The sequence below is a fragment of the Gracilinanus agilis genome, chromosome 4 (genome assembly GCF_016433145.1).
Source record: "Gracilinanus agilis isolate LMUSP501 chromosome 4, AgileGrace, whole genome shotgun sequence".
Taxonomy (NCBI): Eukaryota; Metazoa; Chordata; class Mammalia; order Didelphimorphia; family Didelphidae; genus Gracilinanus; species Gracilinanus agilis.
In genome coordinates, this window is record NC_058133.1 from 57,796,843 (window position 1) to 57,813,948 (window position 17,106).

General features: G+C 37.5%; 1 protein-coding gene across 3 annotated transcripts in view; it reads left to right on the top strand.

Moving 5' to 3' along the window:
• The window catches only part of PBX1 (PBX homeobox 1), a 343,236-nt gene that overhangs the window by 291,618 nt on the left and 34,512 nt on the right, over positions 1–17,106 (top strand). For all 3 annotated transcript variants that reach the window (XM_044676634.1, XM_044676635.1, XM_044676636.1), the window contains exons 4-6: positions 2,957–3,147; positions 9,524–9,659; positions 14,546–14,705. In XM_044676634.1, coding sequence (XP_044532569.1) covers positions 2,957–3,147; positions 9,524–9,659; positions 14,546–14,705 — 487 coding nt within the window. The remainder of the gene's footprint in view (positions 1–2,956; positions 3,148–9,523; positions 9,660–14,545; positions 14,706–17,106) is intronic.

Genomic DNA, 17,106 nt, shown 5'->3' on the forward strand with positions numbered 1-17,106 from the left:
TTATCTTCTGTCTTAGAATCATTATTTAGAATCATTGAGTGGCAAGCATTAGGCAATGGGGTTAAGTGACTTGCTCAGTTACACAGCTAGAAAGTGACTCTCTATCCACTGAGCCACCTAGCTGATTCCCCAAGCCTAATTCATTTTTATAAAAGTCTCAAGAATTCATTTGATGAGCAAGTTGTATAATGGTACAGAAATACAGCAGAAGAAAGAATCTAAACTCAGTCTCGGGTGTCCACCTATCTTTATTTGGACAATCTCCATTCTTTTTAAATTTTAAAGCCCTACCTTCTGTCCTAGGATCAATACTGTGCATTGGTTCCAAGGCAGAAGAGAGGTGAGGGCTAGCCAATGGGGATTAAGAGTCTTGCCCAGGGCCACACAACTAGAAATTTTCTGATACCATATTTAAACCAGGATCTCCTGGCCCTCAATCCACTGAGCCACGTAGCAGTCCCCCCACCCCAATCTCTATTTCTTTATATATTTTTATTGATTCTTTTTTAACATCATATTTGCCCTAAAAATATCCCTTATAATAATCAATTTAAAAAAAGTTGAGCATTTTGATTCTTTTTTAACATCAAATTTATTTTCAAATATGCCACCTTTCTACCTACCCCCAAAGTATCCCTTATAATAATGAAATTTAAAAAAACAATTGAGCAAAAATACTCAAAATATCAACAATATCTGATGTAATGACAGTATTCTATAAATACGGTCCCTTATTTCTCTGGTCATTATACATTATATTAAATGTACAAATTGGCAAGCTGCATCATGCATTCTTAAATAGCAACTAATTATGCTAGTCATAGAGTTCAATAGAAAGATCGCTTGTCTAGGAGTTAGGAAATCTGAGTTTCCTAAGTTCTGCCATGTAGTAGCTGTGTGACCTCCATCAGGTCAGGTTATTTATGATATTAAACAAAGAATTTGAATAAGATGCCTTCTTTCATCTCAGATATTCTCTGACTTTCTAATAATAGTTTTAAAAGCAGCAAATTTCAAATTATGGAAAAGAAAATTCTTAGCCTGGAATATAATCTGAGGATTTTCTCATCTCTTGAGAAAGCTCTTTAATCATATGGAAAAGACCATGATGAAATGGAAAGTCCCTGAGGATACTGATTCTGGGAATAAGGCCCTAAGAGAATATGCTTGTCTTAGAAATAGAAAAGGGAAAATGGGCCAAGGTGGATTTCTGTCATAAAAGGTTATCAGTCCCATTTTAACTCTGTTCTTCACTAAAACTCTTTAATCCATCCTCAGAGCCATAACTTCTAAGGCAGGGCTAGAATCAGAATGAAGCAATATGCTGATCCATTCACAATGGCTCTGATTTTTTGAAACCTATGGTATTAAATAAAGGCGTCAACACTAAAGTTAGCAGAAGGAAGGATAATTTTGCCCATTTATGAGCTATCACAGTCAGGCCGGCTGGAGGAAAGTTACCAATGCTAAATAGGCCAATGGATCAATAAAGATCTAAAGGAAAAATTAATGATTTGTCCTTTGGTTTCAATAAATGATCCCTGTGCCAAGAAAGTGAACATGTAAAGGACAATTGTCCCACAATACATCTCACCTTAGAGAGCCTTTGTTTTATTAATACCAAGACTCCTGAGGACTCCAGAACACAGAGAAAGAAGTTTGCCATAGGGTTGGCATTCTCATCTTTTACCTCCAACAACAGTTGGCTAAGAAATTGTTCTTAACTTTTTTTTAAGGGGATGGTGGCAAAGTTAAATGGATTCATTTCGCTGTAAACACTTCAACTTTAAGTTACTTCTAAGAGATCTAAACTCTATTCCTTCGAATTAAGGAGGTCTTAGAAAGGATGAAAAAGGAAGGAAGCCACCTAATTTACCCTAAATTGTCCAAGAAAGGGATTCATTCCCCTGTATCAACTTTTATGTGTTGATATGTCAGAGTTGTGTTATAGACCTTAACTGTGATGGAGACAGCAGGTGCCTATAGATTGTGGTAGGTAAATCAAGCAATAAGCATTTATTAAGTTGATGTTATATGCCTAATGGATACTGTGCTAGGTGCTCCAATAGAGACAGATATGAAATAAGCCCTCCTGGAAGTACAAAATGAACACATATAAATATATATCAAATAAATGCATCCTAAATACCAGATAATTTTTTTTCTTTCCCTTCCTTCGTTCCTTCGTTCCTTCACTCCCTCACTCCCTCCCTTCCTCCCTTCCTCCCTTCCTTCCTTCCTTCCTTCCTTCCTTCCTTCCTTCCTTCCTTCCTTCCTTCCTTTTTCTGCCTTTCTTTCTATAGAAATAAAATGGGAACTGGAAAACTTCATGTAGAATATAGTTTTTGAGCCAACCCCTGAGATAATTGAGGGGTTCTAAGAACAGGTAAAGAGAATATATTCTGGGTATGGTATATAGATACTTATTAAACACTTACCATGTACCAGCCACTGTGTTAAGAGTTTTACAAACATTACGCCATTTTATCCTCACGACAACCCTGGAATAGATGCAATCATCATTTTCATTTTACAGTTGAGGAAACTGAGGCAGTCAGTTTAAAAGTCTTGTCCAGGATCATGCAGCTTAGAATTGTTTGAGACTGGATCTGAACTCGGGTCTTCCTGCCTCTAGGTCCAGTACTTTATTCACTATGGCACCACCTAGCTACCTCTAGGCATAGAACTGAGGGATGTTGTCATATGTAAAGGATGACCAACAGTCCATCCTGGATAGATTGTTGAATATGTGAAAGGGAGTTATGTTGTTATTAAATAAAGCTGTCAGAGAAGCTCCAAGGACCTTAAAGATCATATAAGCTTGCCTCGAATCGCCAGTCATAGCATTCTCCAAATGACCACCTGTCCTTCCTTCAGGTCACCAATGTCCACCTCTGGTGTTCTCCTCAATGACTCTCCATTCCTTGAAGTTACTTTCATTTTCCTGCTATTTCAGGCATGCAACGAGTTCACTACCCATGTGATGAACCTGCTTCGTGAGCAGAGCCGGACCCGGCCCATCTCCCCGAAGGAGATCGAAAGAATGGTGAGCATCATCCATCGCAAATTCAGCTCCATCCAGATGCAGCTCAAGCAGAGCACGTGTGAAGCAGTCATGATCCTACGCTCACGGTTTTTGGATGCGAGGTGAGTCCCTTTCCTTACTATCATGCGTTTGAAAAAAAAAGAAAAAGAAAAAAAAGGATCAAAAAAAGAAAAGGAAAAACAAACAAGCAAACAATCCCCCCTCCCAATTTCATTAGACAGCATTACAGAGTCCTAAGTGACCAGAACACATAATAATTTATTTATCCATTTTTATATAAATCATAGCTTTATAACATGTAGTTTGCTAATAAATTTATATATTAATAATTAATAAATTTGATGGACAACTGAAAATCAATAAGAGTAAAGGATAGCTTTACCTGGTTTTTAGGCATCATTGTAATAGATTTAAAATAGATTGGGGGGACTGGTAGGTGGCTCAGTGGATTGAAAGGGAGGAGGTCCAGGGGTCAAATCTGAACTCAGGCATTTCTGAGCTATATGATCCCGGATAAGTAATTTAAGCTCTATTGCCTAGCCCTTGCTACTTATCTATCTCAGAACTGACACTAAGACACAAAGTAGGGGGGCAGGTTGGTGGCTCAGTGGATTGAGGGCCAGAGCTAGAGTCAGGAAGATCTCATTTCAAATGTGTCTACAAACACTTCTTACCTGTGTGACCCTGGGCAAGTCACTAAACCCACATTTTTCTAGCCTTACCCTTCTTCTACCTTGGAACCAATTTGTAGTATTGGTTATAAGGAAGAAGGTAAGGAATTACTTTGAAAACAAATAAATTAAAAATACCAATTAATATATTAATGTAGATTAAAAACAAATGAATGAAATATTTCCCAGGCTACAGGATCAGAGAAAGATGAATGATTTGTGGTTTTACAATTATGGTTTTGCATAGTTGAAGAAAAGTCTCATCAATGTGTAGTAATTATAAGTTTCACATAGTAGGTGTTTATATAGCAAAGGCACCTTCTGTCTCTGGAAGCAAACACTGGATAAATGGGAAGGAGGCCTTAGAAATCATGCTTAGCAAAGAGAATAAGCATATTTTAACTGTGAGTGTCTGAAGCCTTCTGTGGCAGAACTTAGAGGTAGCCCCACATTTAGTCTGTCCAAGAAACTAAAAGGAAAGTATTTCAATTTAATTGAGATGAGTAGAAAAAGAACTCCTGATCTGAGATCAGAGGATTGAAGTTTGATCTCTGATTAGACTTTCTTCCCTTTCTCTCTGTAATCTTGGACAAGTTTCTTAGCCTCCTTGATCCTCAGTTTCCTCATCTTTCAAAGAGGGGATTGGATAAGATGATTTCTTAAGTCCTTTTCAGCTCTAAATTCATGAGCATATGGGAAAGGTCCAGTGACATCCTGTGGTGGGCACTAGGCTTTAAGTCAGTCTTCTGAAAGTTGCCTACTTCTGCCACCACAGCTCCTATCTTATAATCAAGCGTCTCATTAGATGTGAAGTCGAGGATGTGGGCTCATATGCCATTACAAATGACTTTGGGCCAGTCACTAGACTGCCCTGAGCCTCAATTTCCTTGTCTATAAAGTAAATGTGTTGGACTAGATCCCTTATCAGGTCTTTTCCAGTTCTGCAGTTGTAGTCTTATGATTCTATGAACTATATTAGACTGACCAAAAGCAACAAGGAATAAAAAAGAAATATGTCCTCACGACTAGCCATATACTATGGGGTTATCCATTCTGAAAAACTGGTCACCACAATGGAACTCACTAAGAGGATCTGGGAAATGTTTAAATAACCTTAGGATTATGTGAGGGGACAACCGAGGGTGGATGAGCATTGGTCCTAGATTCAGGAAGAACTAAGGTCAAATCCAGCCTCAGATACTTATTAGCTGTGTGACTCTGAGCAAATCACTTAGACTTTGTCTGCCTCAGTTTCCTGAACTGCAAAATAGGAATCATAATGGTACTTACCTCCTAAGGTTGTGTGAAGGTCATTTGTAAAGCACTTCTTATAGTATCCAATAGACTGTAGTCTTTTGGCAAAAGAAGGTACTTACTAAATCCATCCTTCCTTCCTTCCTTCCTTCCTTCCATTATTCTTATCCAATCATATATCTCCATTTCTTCATGTGTAGCTGTCCTCTTGGAGAGGTGTTCCCAACCTGTTCTAATGCAAGGACCTCTTTTTCATATCAAAAAGTCTTGAAGTCCCCCATTTTAGAATTGTTGTACTACTATCCATTGATTGAGAAAATATATGATGAAAGATGAGCACTACGACATTGTGAGATCTTTTAAATTTAAAAGGACTTTGCTAGAAAACCCCCCCTCATTTTACAGATAAGGAAACTGAGGCCCAGGGAGACAAGTAACTTGACCAAAGACATATAAGCTATAAGTATCAGGAGCAAGATTTCTTCTGATTCAAGATTCAGTGCTTTTCCCATTGTACCATGTTGTTTCTCTTAATTCCATAAAACATTTAAATCAATTTGTATTTTGTTAATTATAGAAGACTCTACATACATTTGAAAAATGCATTCATATGCATACGAGACATTATTCAATCAGACTTTATAAATCTATATTAACTTATTTATTTCACTGACCTCATATTTTGAAGCCAAAGATGAAATGGAAGTGTTTCGTTTGCCCAGTCATAGAATATTTGCAGTGATTTGGGTCCCGTGTCTCAAAGGAGTGAGCAAGTTACATCTTGGGAATGCTTGCTCTCAAGATATTGTCCTGTTCACCTCCATAACCCATCTTTCTTTCATCTTACTATAGTCCTCCAAGGGCTTAAAGGTTGCTGGGGGAAATCCCATCTTGCTTTTCTTTTTCTCCCCAGTTCAGTCTGGGTTATGCATCCAGAAAAACAAAAAACATTTTTGACATTGTATATAATGGTGGAATTGTGAGAATGGTTACTTCTTAGTGGACTTCTTATCAATAGATGATCCTACCTTCTTCCTTCTTGTTCCATGTGCCTAAGGCAGTCTAGGTTGCTGAAAGCATTCCATTCCTTGGGGCTGCCAAGTACAAGTGCCTACTGGCCCTCTGATTCCTTTCCCGTGAGCCTGGGTAGAAAGGCAGCCAGGGCATGTGGTGCTTGCATTCCCATGGCAACTCCCCTAGTTAAAATGCTAGAGTCGGTATTTACATCAGCAGTCTTCGAAAAGAAAAGTTGGATCCAGCCAGGAATCTTTTGAAGTGAGAAGTTGAGAAGAAGGAAGGACCAGGCTCATTGTCTCATCTGATTTTTTTCTGCGTACAATATAGCCAGGCAAACAGTTCTTGCTGAGAATTTGTTGCAGCGATTTTTTCTTCTACTTGGTCTTTGTGGACTTTTTAGTTTGAATTTTAGATCTTGCATGGAAAGTCCCTTTAATACCAGGCTACTTCAGAATGAAGAGGCAAAATGCCTTCGAATTAGAGTTTCTTTATTGCCTTGCTGGAAAGCTTTTTGGAAAGATATTTGTTTATTATTATTATTTATTGTTGTTGATAATTAGCTTTTGTTTTCTGGGGAAAACGTAATGCTAGCAAACGAAAATAACTTCCAATTCCAGCCCTGGGAAAAGACTGAGCAACTTTCCCGACTTTATAAGTGTACTTTAGCTGCCCTTTCCAGGCTAGGGATGCCACACAGTTTCTTCCAGTGTCATGAGCTTAATTGGAAGAGCTGTCTAAACAGGCACCAAGTCAAAAAAAGGCATTCCTGAAAAATCTTGCTGCTACCATAGAAATGCTGCCACAACATGTACCTCTGATGAACAGGGGCTCTTCAAGACATGTTGCTGTGGAAATAAATAATATACATGGGAGGCCTGATGCAGTAATGGGATTAGTTTTAGCAATTTGATAGATTTACAGTACAAGATTTGATAATTACCCATGGACATGTAGCACTTCTCAATTGAGCACTTGGCTCACCATATTTGCTAATCAAGAGGAATCCTTCCTTTCATCCTCATGCACTGGCATGGCCAGTTATTCTCGAAAAGATGACTCTGGACATATGGCTTTAAGTAGAGGGATGGTTACCTTCAGGATCAGAGATTGCTGCATCAGTGTTCATTAGAAATAGGGATAGTTTGGGTAATTGAAAGCTCCTTATAAATTTGAAAATTAATTTAAATCATAGAATCTTAGATTTGGAGTGGGAAGGGATCTGACGTCCATATATTGCCCAACCCTCTCATTTTATAAATTAGGAAACTGAAGCCTAGTGAGGTAAGGTGAATTACCCTAAGCTCATTGCTCATAAATGGTACAGCTAAAATTTGAACCTGGATCCTCCTAGGTCTAAATTCAGCCCTCTTTCCAGTGTACCATTTTTGACTCCTATATGAAACTTTTTTTACCAGAGATTCATTAAAATTTTTTTTCCAAATCCTTATATTCTATCTTAGAGTTGAGACTGAGTATCAGTTCCATGGCAGAAGAGCAGTAAGGCTAGGCAATTGGGGTTAAGTGACTTGCCCAAGGTCATACATCTCAGAAGTATCTGAACCAGAATTGAACCCAAGACCTTCCATCTCTAGTAGCCACTGAAGCACCTAGTTACATCTAAAAAAGTCCTATAAAAGACATAATTTGACAATTTTGAATTGTTCTTCTAAGCCAGGGGTCGGCAACCTTTTCAGCGGTGAGAGCCATAAACACCACATTTTTAAAAATGTAATTTCATGGGGGCAGCTGGGTAGCTCAGTGGAGTGAGAGTCAGGCCTAGAGACAGGAGGTCCTACGTTCAAACCCAGCCTCAGCCACTTCCCAACTGTGTGACCCTGGGCAAGTCACTTGACCCCCATTGCCCACCCTTACCAATCTTCCACCTATGAGACAATACACTGAAGTACAAGGGTTTAAAAAAAAATGTAATTTCATGAGAGCTGTACATTGCTCACAGCACGCGCTCCTGTAACAGCGCCTGAAAAAAAATTGACTTTATGGCTCCTGTAGAAAGAGCCATACTTTGCCAACCCCTGTTCTAAGCCTTATTCCTGCATGTCCCCTGAGTAGAGATTCTTATACATAGTGAAATAACAAAAAGGAAGGTTGCAAGAAAGAGGAACATGAACAATTTAAAGATATTCTATAATAGGTTCTCCTCAATCTGGTCAAAATCTAATTGTGATCAGCCTTACAGTGCCACCACCAGCTCCTCCCTATAAGAGATTTCCCTTAAGACCACCTAGAAAAGTGACAGAATAGACATAATAGATGTACAAAGGGGCCACCAGATAAATGAACACCCTCATGTGACCTCTCTTTGCTCAGTGCAACTTTATCTGATAGGTCCATAAGAAGACATCAAAGTTTGTGCGTAAGACAACAAAGTACAGCATGAGCAACTCAGTCATCTTCAGTTATCATCACTTTACAAGCATGGACCTTTGTCACATGCCCACTTTAAAACTAAGTTAAAAAAAATTCCAATCTGTCCACTTTGGGATGCTGAGTGACCCAGAAACTCAGCATGGTTTTAGAGAGAGGATTGAGCTTGGCATAATCTGGACAGATGTGGTTAATACCTGCAGACAGATGGTATTCATCCGGTAAAATCAGGCACTTTATTGTGTTAATTAACCCAGGAGGGACATTGGAAATACAATATTAGCTGAATTTCCAGTGAATATTAACAGAATCTAAAGATCCAGGGCTTTCTCTTGGTAAAATTGGGAAAATCTGTTCATTGGTACCACCAGAGATCGGTTGGAAATCTTTTCACATCTGGAAGGAAAACCTTTTGATAAAAGCAATAAAGGAGAAAAGTGCTAATTGAGCTAATTTAAAGATGGTAGCTCACACTCTCAAAGAAAGACACTCAGGGCCTGCTAAGAGCTTCAGCTTCTTCAGCAGCCCTACCAGTTTTCCAATGGTCTTTGCTCTGAAGAAGCAGTAAAGTGATTCTCACTTTAAATTAGTTCAATTAGCACTTTAAAAAAGGAAAGGGGAAAAAAGTGCCTTTATTCATAATGTGTTTTTTCTCCCTTTCTAGTGACCTACATGTTAAAAAAGATTTCTAGAGGTTTATTTGTTTTGCCACTTAGCAGCTGCTCCCTTTTAAGAGGTGCACCTTTCTCCTTCTGACAAGGGTACAGCAGTTAGGGGTTTAATTTCGGTCAGCGTACGGCTTTCTCTTCCCAGATGCCTTTAAAAAATACAATGACCATTTGGCATCCATTTCAACAGGCTTCTAAGTTAGAGAAAATAACAATTTATATTTAACGGATAACTATGTTATCGAGTCTATTTAGAGATTGAAACAGTGCATAATTTAAATGCTTAGCAAATGCGTTTTGAAAACATTTTTGTTAATGAGCTGCTCTCTCTCTCTCTGAGTGTCATCAGGTTCATCGGGTGCTCCAGACAAAACTGGGCTTCTACCCTCAGATGCTGTGCTAATAGGCTGTTTTTTTTTTAATTTATTATTATTATTTTGGTTTGGATCAAGTTTATTGATTTATTTCATTTCCTTGTTAAGGCGGAAGAGACGAAACTTCAACAAGCAAGCCACAGAAATCCTGAATGAGTATTTCTATTCCCATCTCAGCAACCCTTACCCCAGTGAGGAAGCCAAAGAGGAGCTAGCCAAGAAATGTGGCATCACGGTCTCACAGGTAAGGGGGCACCCAATGGGATCAGGCTGAGGCCTCGCCACGGAAGAGCTCCATGGCAGGGTATTGGAACCTTTTGATTTATAGAGCACACATAGCGGGCAAGTCCTTGCAGCTGGTCTGGAAGAGCAGGGTAAGTGCTTCAGATGTCTGGGGGCAAGGGGGTGCTTCGTAGGTAAGTACCAGGTCTCGTTTTGACTAGCAAGAGAGGACTTGACAGACCGAATAACGATGAAAAGTCATAGATTGCTTCCTAATTCTGACAGCTTCAGTGCTGGCCATCTTTGAGCTTGTAACAGTGTTCTGGGATCATCTCCATCCTTTCCCAGTTAGTAGACCCTCATTTCAAGTGAACAAGACTTTTTATGTGTGTCTATAAAAACTAGTTGACCGTTCTGGTTTATACATAGACAAACACACACACACACACACACACACACACACACACACACACATGTCTACACTTCTTGACTAACCCAATACTTTCTTGAGTTAGTGAACAGACACAATAGTAACTTAGAAAGCCATCTGAAAGGATGGAGACCTCCATGCCTTAATTATCTAATGTCTAAGTCTTTTAGTCAAGAAAAAAGATAGAAACTTACCATGTGATAATAGGACCAATGCATGGAAAAATAATTATATTTCCTGAACATTAAGTTAGGAAATGAAACATTTAAGACTATTATAACATTGGAGGTAACATTTCGTTTTGATACAATAGTAAGCCAGTGATGATAGATAGACAGAGACAAACAGATAGATAGATAGATACATACATACATAGATATATAGATAGATGCATGGATAGTTGCATAGATACATAGATAGAGATGTAGATATAGAATATCTTTATATAATACAGATATCTATAAAGAGATAGATATCTATTTCATATTTATAGAGAGAGGAAGAGATAGATACAATAGATGTTATCTATATATAACCATTGGATTACTAATACTATATTATGTTATTATATATCATGTTATATATTTTACCTGTTATTTATATACTACATATGACATATATACATATGCATATGTATGTACATATGTCTGTATATGTATATATGTGTATATATATATTTTTATCATTCAAAGAATTCCATCCATACATCCTATATAATCAAAACTTCTGAAAATATTTAGGAAGACTTTTTTTCTTCCTTATTTTAGTGAATAATTCCTCCCTGCTTCCCAGGCTCACTCCTTGTTCTTGTGCTTCAGTTGCAACAAGGAGTGATCATTTTGAAATCTAACAAGAAAAGCTTCCATTGCTGATTCCTCATGTAGAGAGTAGAAAAGCACTATGAAAAGGGAGAAAAGGGAGATTCATTCTTCTGAGAGATTGCTCAACTTTTTTCAGTTTTCATATCTTTAACCAGGCACCTTTAAGAGATTTAGGAGGAGGAATGCTTGCATTAGTTTGTTTTCTAAACAGAATTGACTCTAGACAGGATACAGAACTTTATGAATGAGAACGTCACACAAAGAGAATGCCACTGAGTCCAATCCATTTGAATCTAGAGTGACCTTTGGAAATTTGACTTTGACAAAAGTCATTTGTAATCTGGACAAACTCTTTTTAGGTAGAACCTCTGTGGTCAACTTCAGTGGTCTTCGAGTTTGATTTTGTTCTTGTCACATCCTTATTCTTTGAAGTGATCCCCAAACTGGTATTAGCTACACAAATAAGCAATTTACACTTTACTCATTTCCCCCTCATGTACCTCATGCGTCTCCTCTCTCACTATCATCCTACTTGCTCAAGACAGTAATCAGGTCGTTCTACTCCACTAGTAGCTCTTCAGTTTTGAGGATGTGGAATAGTATTGGATAAAGAATATTGTATTGAAAGCCATGAGATCTGAATTCCAGTCAGTCACCAAGCCTATCATGTATAACTCACTGTGTATCTAGAGCAGTGGTTCCCAAACTTTTTTGGCCTACCGCCCCCTTTCCAGAAAAAAAATATTACTTAGCCCCCTGGAAATTAATTTTTAAAAAATTTTAATAGCAATTAATAGGAAAGATAAATGCACCTGTGGCCATCACTGCTTCCCTAGATCACTGCAGCACCCACCAGGGGGCAGTGGCGCCCACTTTTGGAATCACTGTGCATCTAGAAGTTGCAAAGAATGGGAAAAAATTGCCTCTGTCTTTAATGAGCCACCATTTTAATAGGAGAGCCAATAATTATATATGTAAAAGATAAATATTAAGTGCAAATGGACGGTAATCTCAAAGGCAAGGTACTGGCATGGCTACAAAAGGTTTCCTGAAGATGACAAGATTTGAGCAAAATCTTGAAGCAAGCCAAAGAAGCTAAGAGCTGGAGATGAGGGGGATCTTGTCAGTAATAGGGAAGTTGAAGAGAAGGGAATATTTCTAGAAAAGGTTATTAGTTTTTTTGAGGGAAATGTTGAATTTGAGATTTCTGCAGGGTGTCTAGTTAAATATGTTCAAATGGTAATCCTCCATTTTACTTAAAGACTCCATTTCCCTATTTTTGGGAATGGACTGGACCAGGAACTTCAAATCCGTGGACTGTTAGCTCCTCTTTATACATCATGTAGCCCTTTTTTATCTTGTGTGGATGCCTATCTAAGAATATTGAAAAGGTCTTTTGAAAAACAAATATTTAGCATCCTAGGAAGTGTAAAAAAGAAAAAAAGAATTGATATAAATGTGAAACAAACAGGAAATTTTAGTATGAAGCCACTAAAAACTCTAAAAGTCTTAAGATATTGGAAATTCTCCTAGGATGAGGTTGCCACCTAGTGGTCATTGTTACAGATTTACCAATTAGCATCTCTTCCCCACCATCTCCTTTCTTCTCTCGGGAATCCTGCACTCAGCATGCTTCCTTCTTTTCTTCCTTCTTCTATGCCCAGGACTTAATTATTTCTAATTCAGCCATTCTGTTTATTTTTCTTGCCCCTCCTGCATGGTCTTATCTTCCATAACCTTTCTTCCTTTCTCCTTTTTCCTAATCTCAGTTACCCAAGGAGAAATCATTTTCCCCATTCTCCTTCTCCCTCTCATCATTCATTTATCAGCCTAGAAGATCATGCTAATGGTGACTGATAAGTGTAAGAGTGTTGCTAATATCAGGGAAAGGGAAAACCATAAGGCTGAAAGTGATAGATATAAAAATGAACCCGAGCTCTTATGTTCTCAGGATTATCAGGAAGACCCTTTCAGAATCTCTACAGAAATCTCCTCTAATTAAACCTTCTGTTCCTCAAGCAATGGAATTTAAGATGAATTTTCAAAACAACACCTATTTCTTATTCTATTTTATTTTTTTCTGTTTTAATTACTACTATACTAGGAGTATTTCCCCCCCATTTCCCATTACAAACATACAGTATTTCAAATAAAATATGGCTTAAATAAGATTTTATGGGCCAGCCTAAGAAACCAACTATGAATTTATGTTTGTTCCCAAGGGGAATTGTGTTCTGTGTTCCACCACAACCAATTTATACCCAAGTTTCTATAAGCCAGACTTATATTGTTGGTGTTACTTAATGTCATAAGAATTAGGGATCTTATTTAGATAAGCAAGTAGTTCCTGAGAGGCAAGACCTCAAAGCAGAATGACCAAGACTTGTCATTTCAGAGAGATATATAGTTAAGTAATGTAGAAGAAATCCAAGTAGAAAAGATTGTTGTTTTGAGAGGAAAAACAAACTAATATGCAAATGTATACCCCCCCTTTTATTTAATGGGTGGTTATTCACATAAATATTATTTTATTTCAATATTAATAAATGTTTTTTTTAAAAAAGATTATTTTATTACATGAATTAACCAATCAAATAATTAGTTTGTCTAGTACCTTCATGCTATGATTCAGTTTACAAATATTCTATTTGCATATGGATTTTTAGAGATACTACTCTTACCTGACATGAGGGCAAATCTGGAGTCAAAAAAATCAGAAATGTTTTAACATGGAAAGGCATGATGCTTGCCTCCCCAAGGAAAGAATCACAGTATTCAAATTTGACCTTAACAACTTACCAAGTTATGCCTGCAAGTTCTCAGTTATTGCAGGGAAAAAAAGGGGACCAGTGCTGCTGCCATGAACAGCAAACAGGAAATAAATTAGCAAAGTGAATTGGGTTTAATTTGTTCATTGGTTTTCATCAATAAAGCCCTGAATTCAGAGAGACAGTCAGGAGGGTCATTTTTCTTTATTTCTATTATTTCTATTTGGACTTTTTTGGGGGGGTATATGAAGAATTTAATATCTAAAAATATCTATGTGGGAGTGAAGATACCGACCCAAATATCTATATTGGAGTGTGGCAGAAAATATGCTAGAATTGAACTCATTGGACTTTGGCACAAATCCTACCTCTGTCACTGATCACAGTGCTACTACCGTGGACAGATCTCAACTTATCTGAGCCGTATTTCCTCTTTTACAAGATAAGGTGATTGTTCTAGCTATAAATCTAAAATCTTATGATGTGTTTTTGTTATAGAAAAATAAGACACTCTAGTTAACATTAGAATTACCTGTCTCTAGCTTCTTATATATTTATAAGGATCATTTAAGGAATATGTTCATTATAGAGGAGAAAACTCAGACCCAGAGAGAGAAGAGACTTCACTAAGATCAAATATACCCAAGATTTGAGTCTAGTTCTCCTGATATCAAATTTGGAGCTTTTCTCAGTATACAACCTTGGTGGAGGGGGGGGGGGAAGGAAGGAAGGAAAGAGGGAAGGATGGCTCAAATCAAAAGCTTCTTTATTTGGATAATTATGATAGATACTAATCATCCGACTTTGTTTTCTCATCCCCCTCCCTTCTGCCAAAAATTAATGAGAGGTGGAATGTTAACTTTCTTATCTTCTCTTGAACTTGCTCTAGGTGTCAAACTGGTTTGGAAATAAGCGAATCCGGTACAAGAAGAACATAGGTAAATTTCAAGAGGAAGCCAATATTTATGCTGCCAAAACGGCTGTCACGGCTACCAATGTGTCAGCCCATGGAAGCCAAGCTAACTCACCCTCAACTCCCAATTCAGCTGGTTAGTTTTTTTTGTTTTGTTTTGTTCCAATTGTTCTTGTTCGTTTCTTACATTTGTTTTTATTCCATTGGGTTTTTTCTTTTCTTTCATTGTTCAGATTTTTGATGGGTTGTTTTTTTGTGTGTTTTATTGTTCCCTTATTTTTCTGTTATTGTTTTGGGGTTTTGCCCCATTTCTAAAGAACAACATGTTTATGCTAATTGGTATGAAGGCAACTTGCCAGAATTTTGCATGGACAAGTTCCCTTTAAGCCATTTTTGCATAAGGGTCCTCTTTGAACATTTGGTTGGTTTCATAAGGAGGTCTCCCTGTCCTCACCTGAGTGACCCTAATAAATAAGACCTTTATACAGCCAGTTCATTGTTATGCTACTGTGGGAGCTGCACATGGGGGGAGTGGTTATCAGTGATTCCTGTGATGTCCCATCTTTAATATTCTTAGCTTATATCTATGAATTTGTTTTTAAATATACATATATACATACATACAGGTAACTGCATTTAAATGTGAATTGTTTCCCTTTTAAGGCTATTCATTTTATTTTATACATTTTTCTAAGAAGGGGTTCATAGGCTTCACCTGACTGACAGAGGGGTTCATGACAGAAAAGAAGCATAAGAACCACTCTTCAATCTTTTAGCTTTTGCTGTGCCTATCATAATGTCTAGATCACCTGCAAGTCAGCATTCTGTGTGGGTTTTACATTCCTTTCACAAATAGCTCATTAGAATGCTCTGGTCTACAAACAAGGTTAGAGCTATTTATATACCTAATTAAAAAAAAGTTCCTATTTATATTTGGTTGTTTTTCATTCCGTTAACTTCAAAGGAAATTCACAGTGATTAATTCATCTTTCCCAGATTCCTGGTCTCCTGTCACAGCATCATTCTGTATGTGAGTGTGTGTGGGCGCACATACGATCTGTGTGCTGGGTTTTATTTTTGTGGATGTATTCATGCCACTCATGTCAAAGTTGATCATTATACTGTTATTGTTTTGTTTTGTTTTTTTCTCCCCCTTCTTACGGTACATTGTGCCAAGAGTGTGAATTTCCAGGATATGGAGAACCTAGACTTAAGTCAATGAAATGCTGTCTTGACTATTCTGAACCATTAAGGGGGAAAAAAAGTTTGGCATATTTTTTTTCCTCTCTCATGAAAGAAATATTTGGTTTAAAAATAAAACTCACTCCATAAAGGAAATTTGAGCTTTTATAATGAGGCTACCCTTTTAATGCGTGAAGTACACATAGGTCTTGGACTGTGGGATACGTCTCGATGAAAGGAGATGAAAGGAGATCTTACAGAGTTATAAGTGAACACCAGCTAGTTCATGGAATAATTAAAACTCTTATTTATGACACGATTGGGGCTTTTAAAACAGTTTGTTTCTTTCCTGAAGTTTTCTTCTTTCCTCAAGCTGACTTATTATTGATGACATGCTGGGCTATGCCCATTGCCTTGTTACCCCGTGTACTCTTGAGCACTAAATTGGACCTACATACTCATCTCCAGTTGGTGACTGCCTCAAACTAGAGAGCCGCATAATTATTTTTGTTTTTCATTTGTTCAAGTAAAAGTGTGTAAATACTGGTCTGAGGTTTATAAACCAAGATATTTAAAAATAAATGCAAAAGTCAGTATAACTTCTGCCTTCCTAATCCCTTGAATAAATAAATAGCCAGTTTGGCTCTTGCTTCTTTCTGCTTTTCACAGTATAGCATAGTTGATACGGGATCCAAGTAAATGTTGAGCAAACCAGAAGTGTCCTTCTTTGTCAAACAGTCATTTCTTGGACAAGCTGTATTACTTGTGTCCTATTGGAAAGTTGGTATCTTTACTTTTTTCTTTCCAAGTAGTTCAGTAATGTTCGAATTGGTGAAAATGTGCTGAATGCTTCTGAAAAAAAGGATCAATCCAATTTTACTAGCATTTGTTAAACATCTGCAGTGTGCCCAGCACTGAACTGATCACGATTATAATCCAGATTTATTCTCTAGACCACTTCTTTCTGTCTCTGACACAGAATATCTGAATCATAAAATGGCTTTTGATTCATGAATAGTCCTCAAAAGAAAAGGAATCTTTGTCATTGTAGTCTTAACTTCTTAATCTTTCCTAATGGGGGCGGGGGGGATGGTAGCATTTTAAACAAAACTCTTGCTTGCTCTCTTAGCATCAGTTTTAAGACAGAAGAGCAGCATTGGCTAAGCACTGGGACTTGTCCAAGATCACACAGCTAAGAAGTTTCTAAGACCAGATTTGTAAACAGGTCCTCTTGACTCCAGGCTTACCATTCTAACCACTGTGCTACCTAACTGAACCCCAAACCAACATTTTAATACTAATCTGACCCTCAAACTTTTAGAGCTTTAGAGAGTTTAATTTTGACTTATGTATGC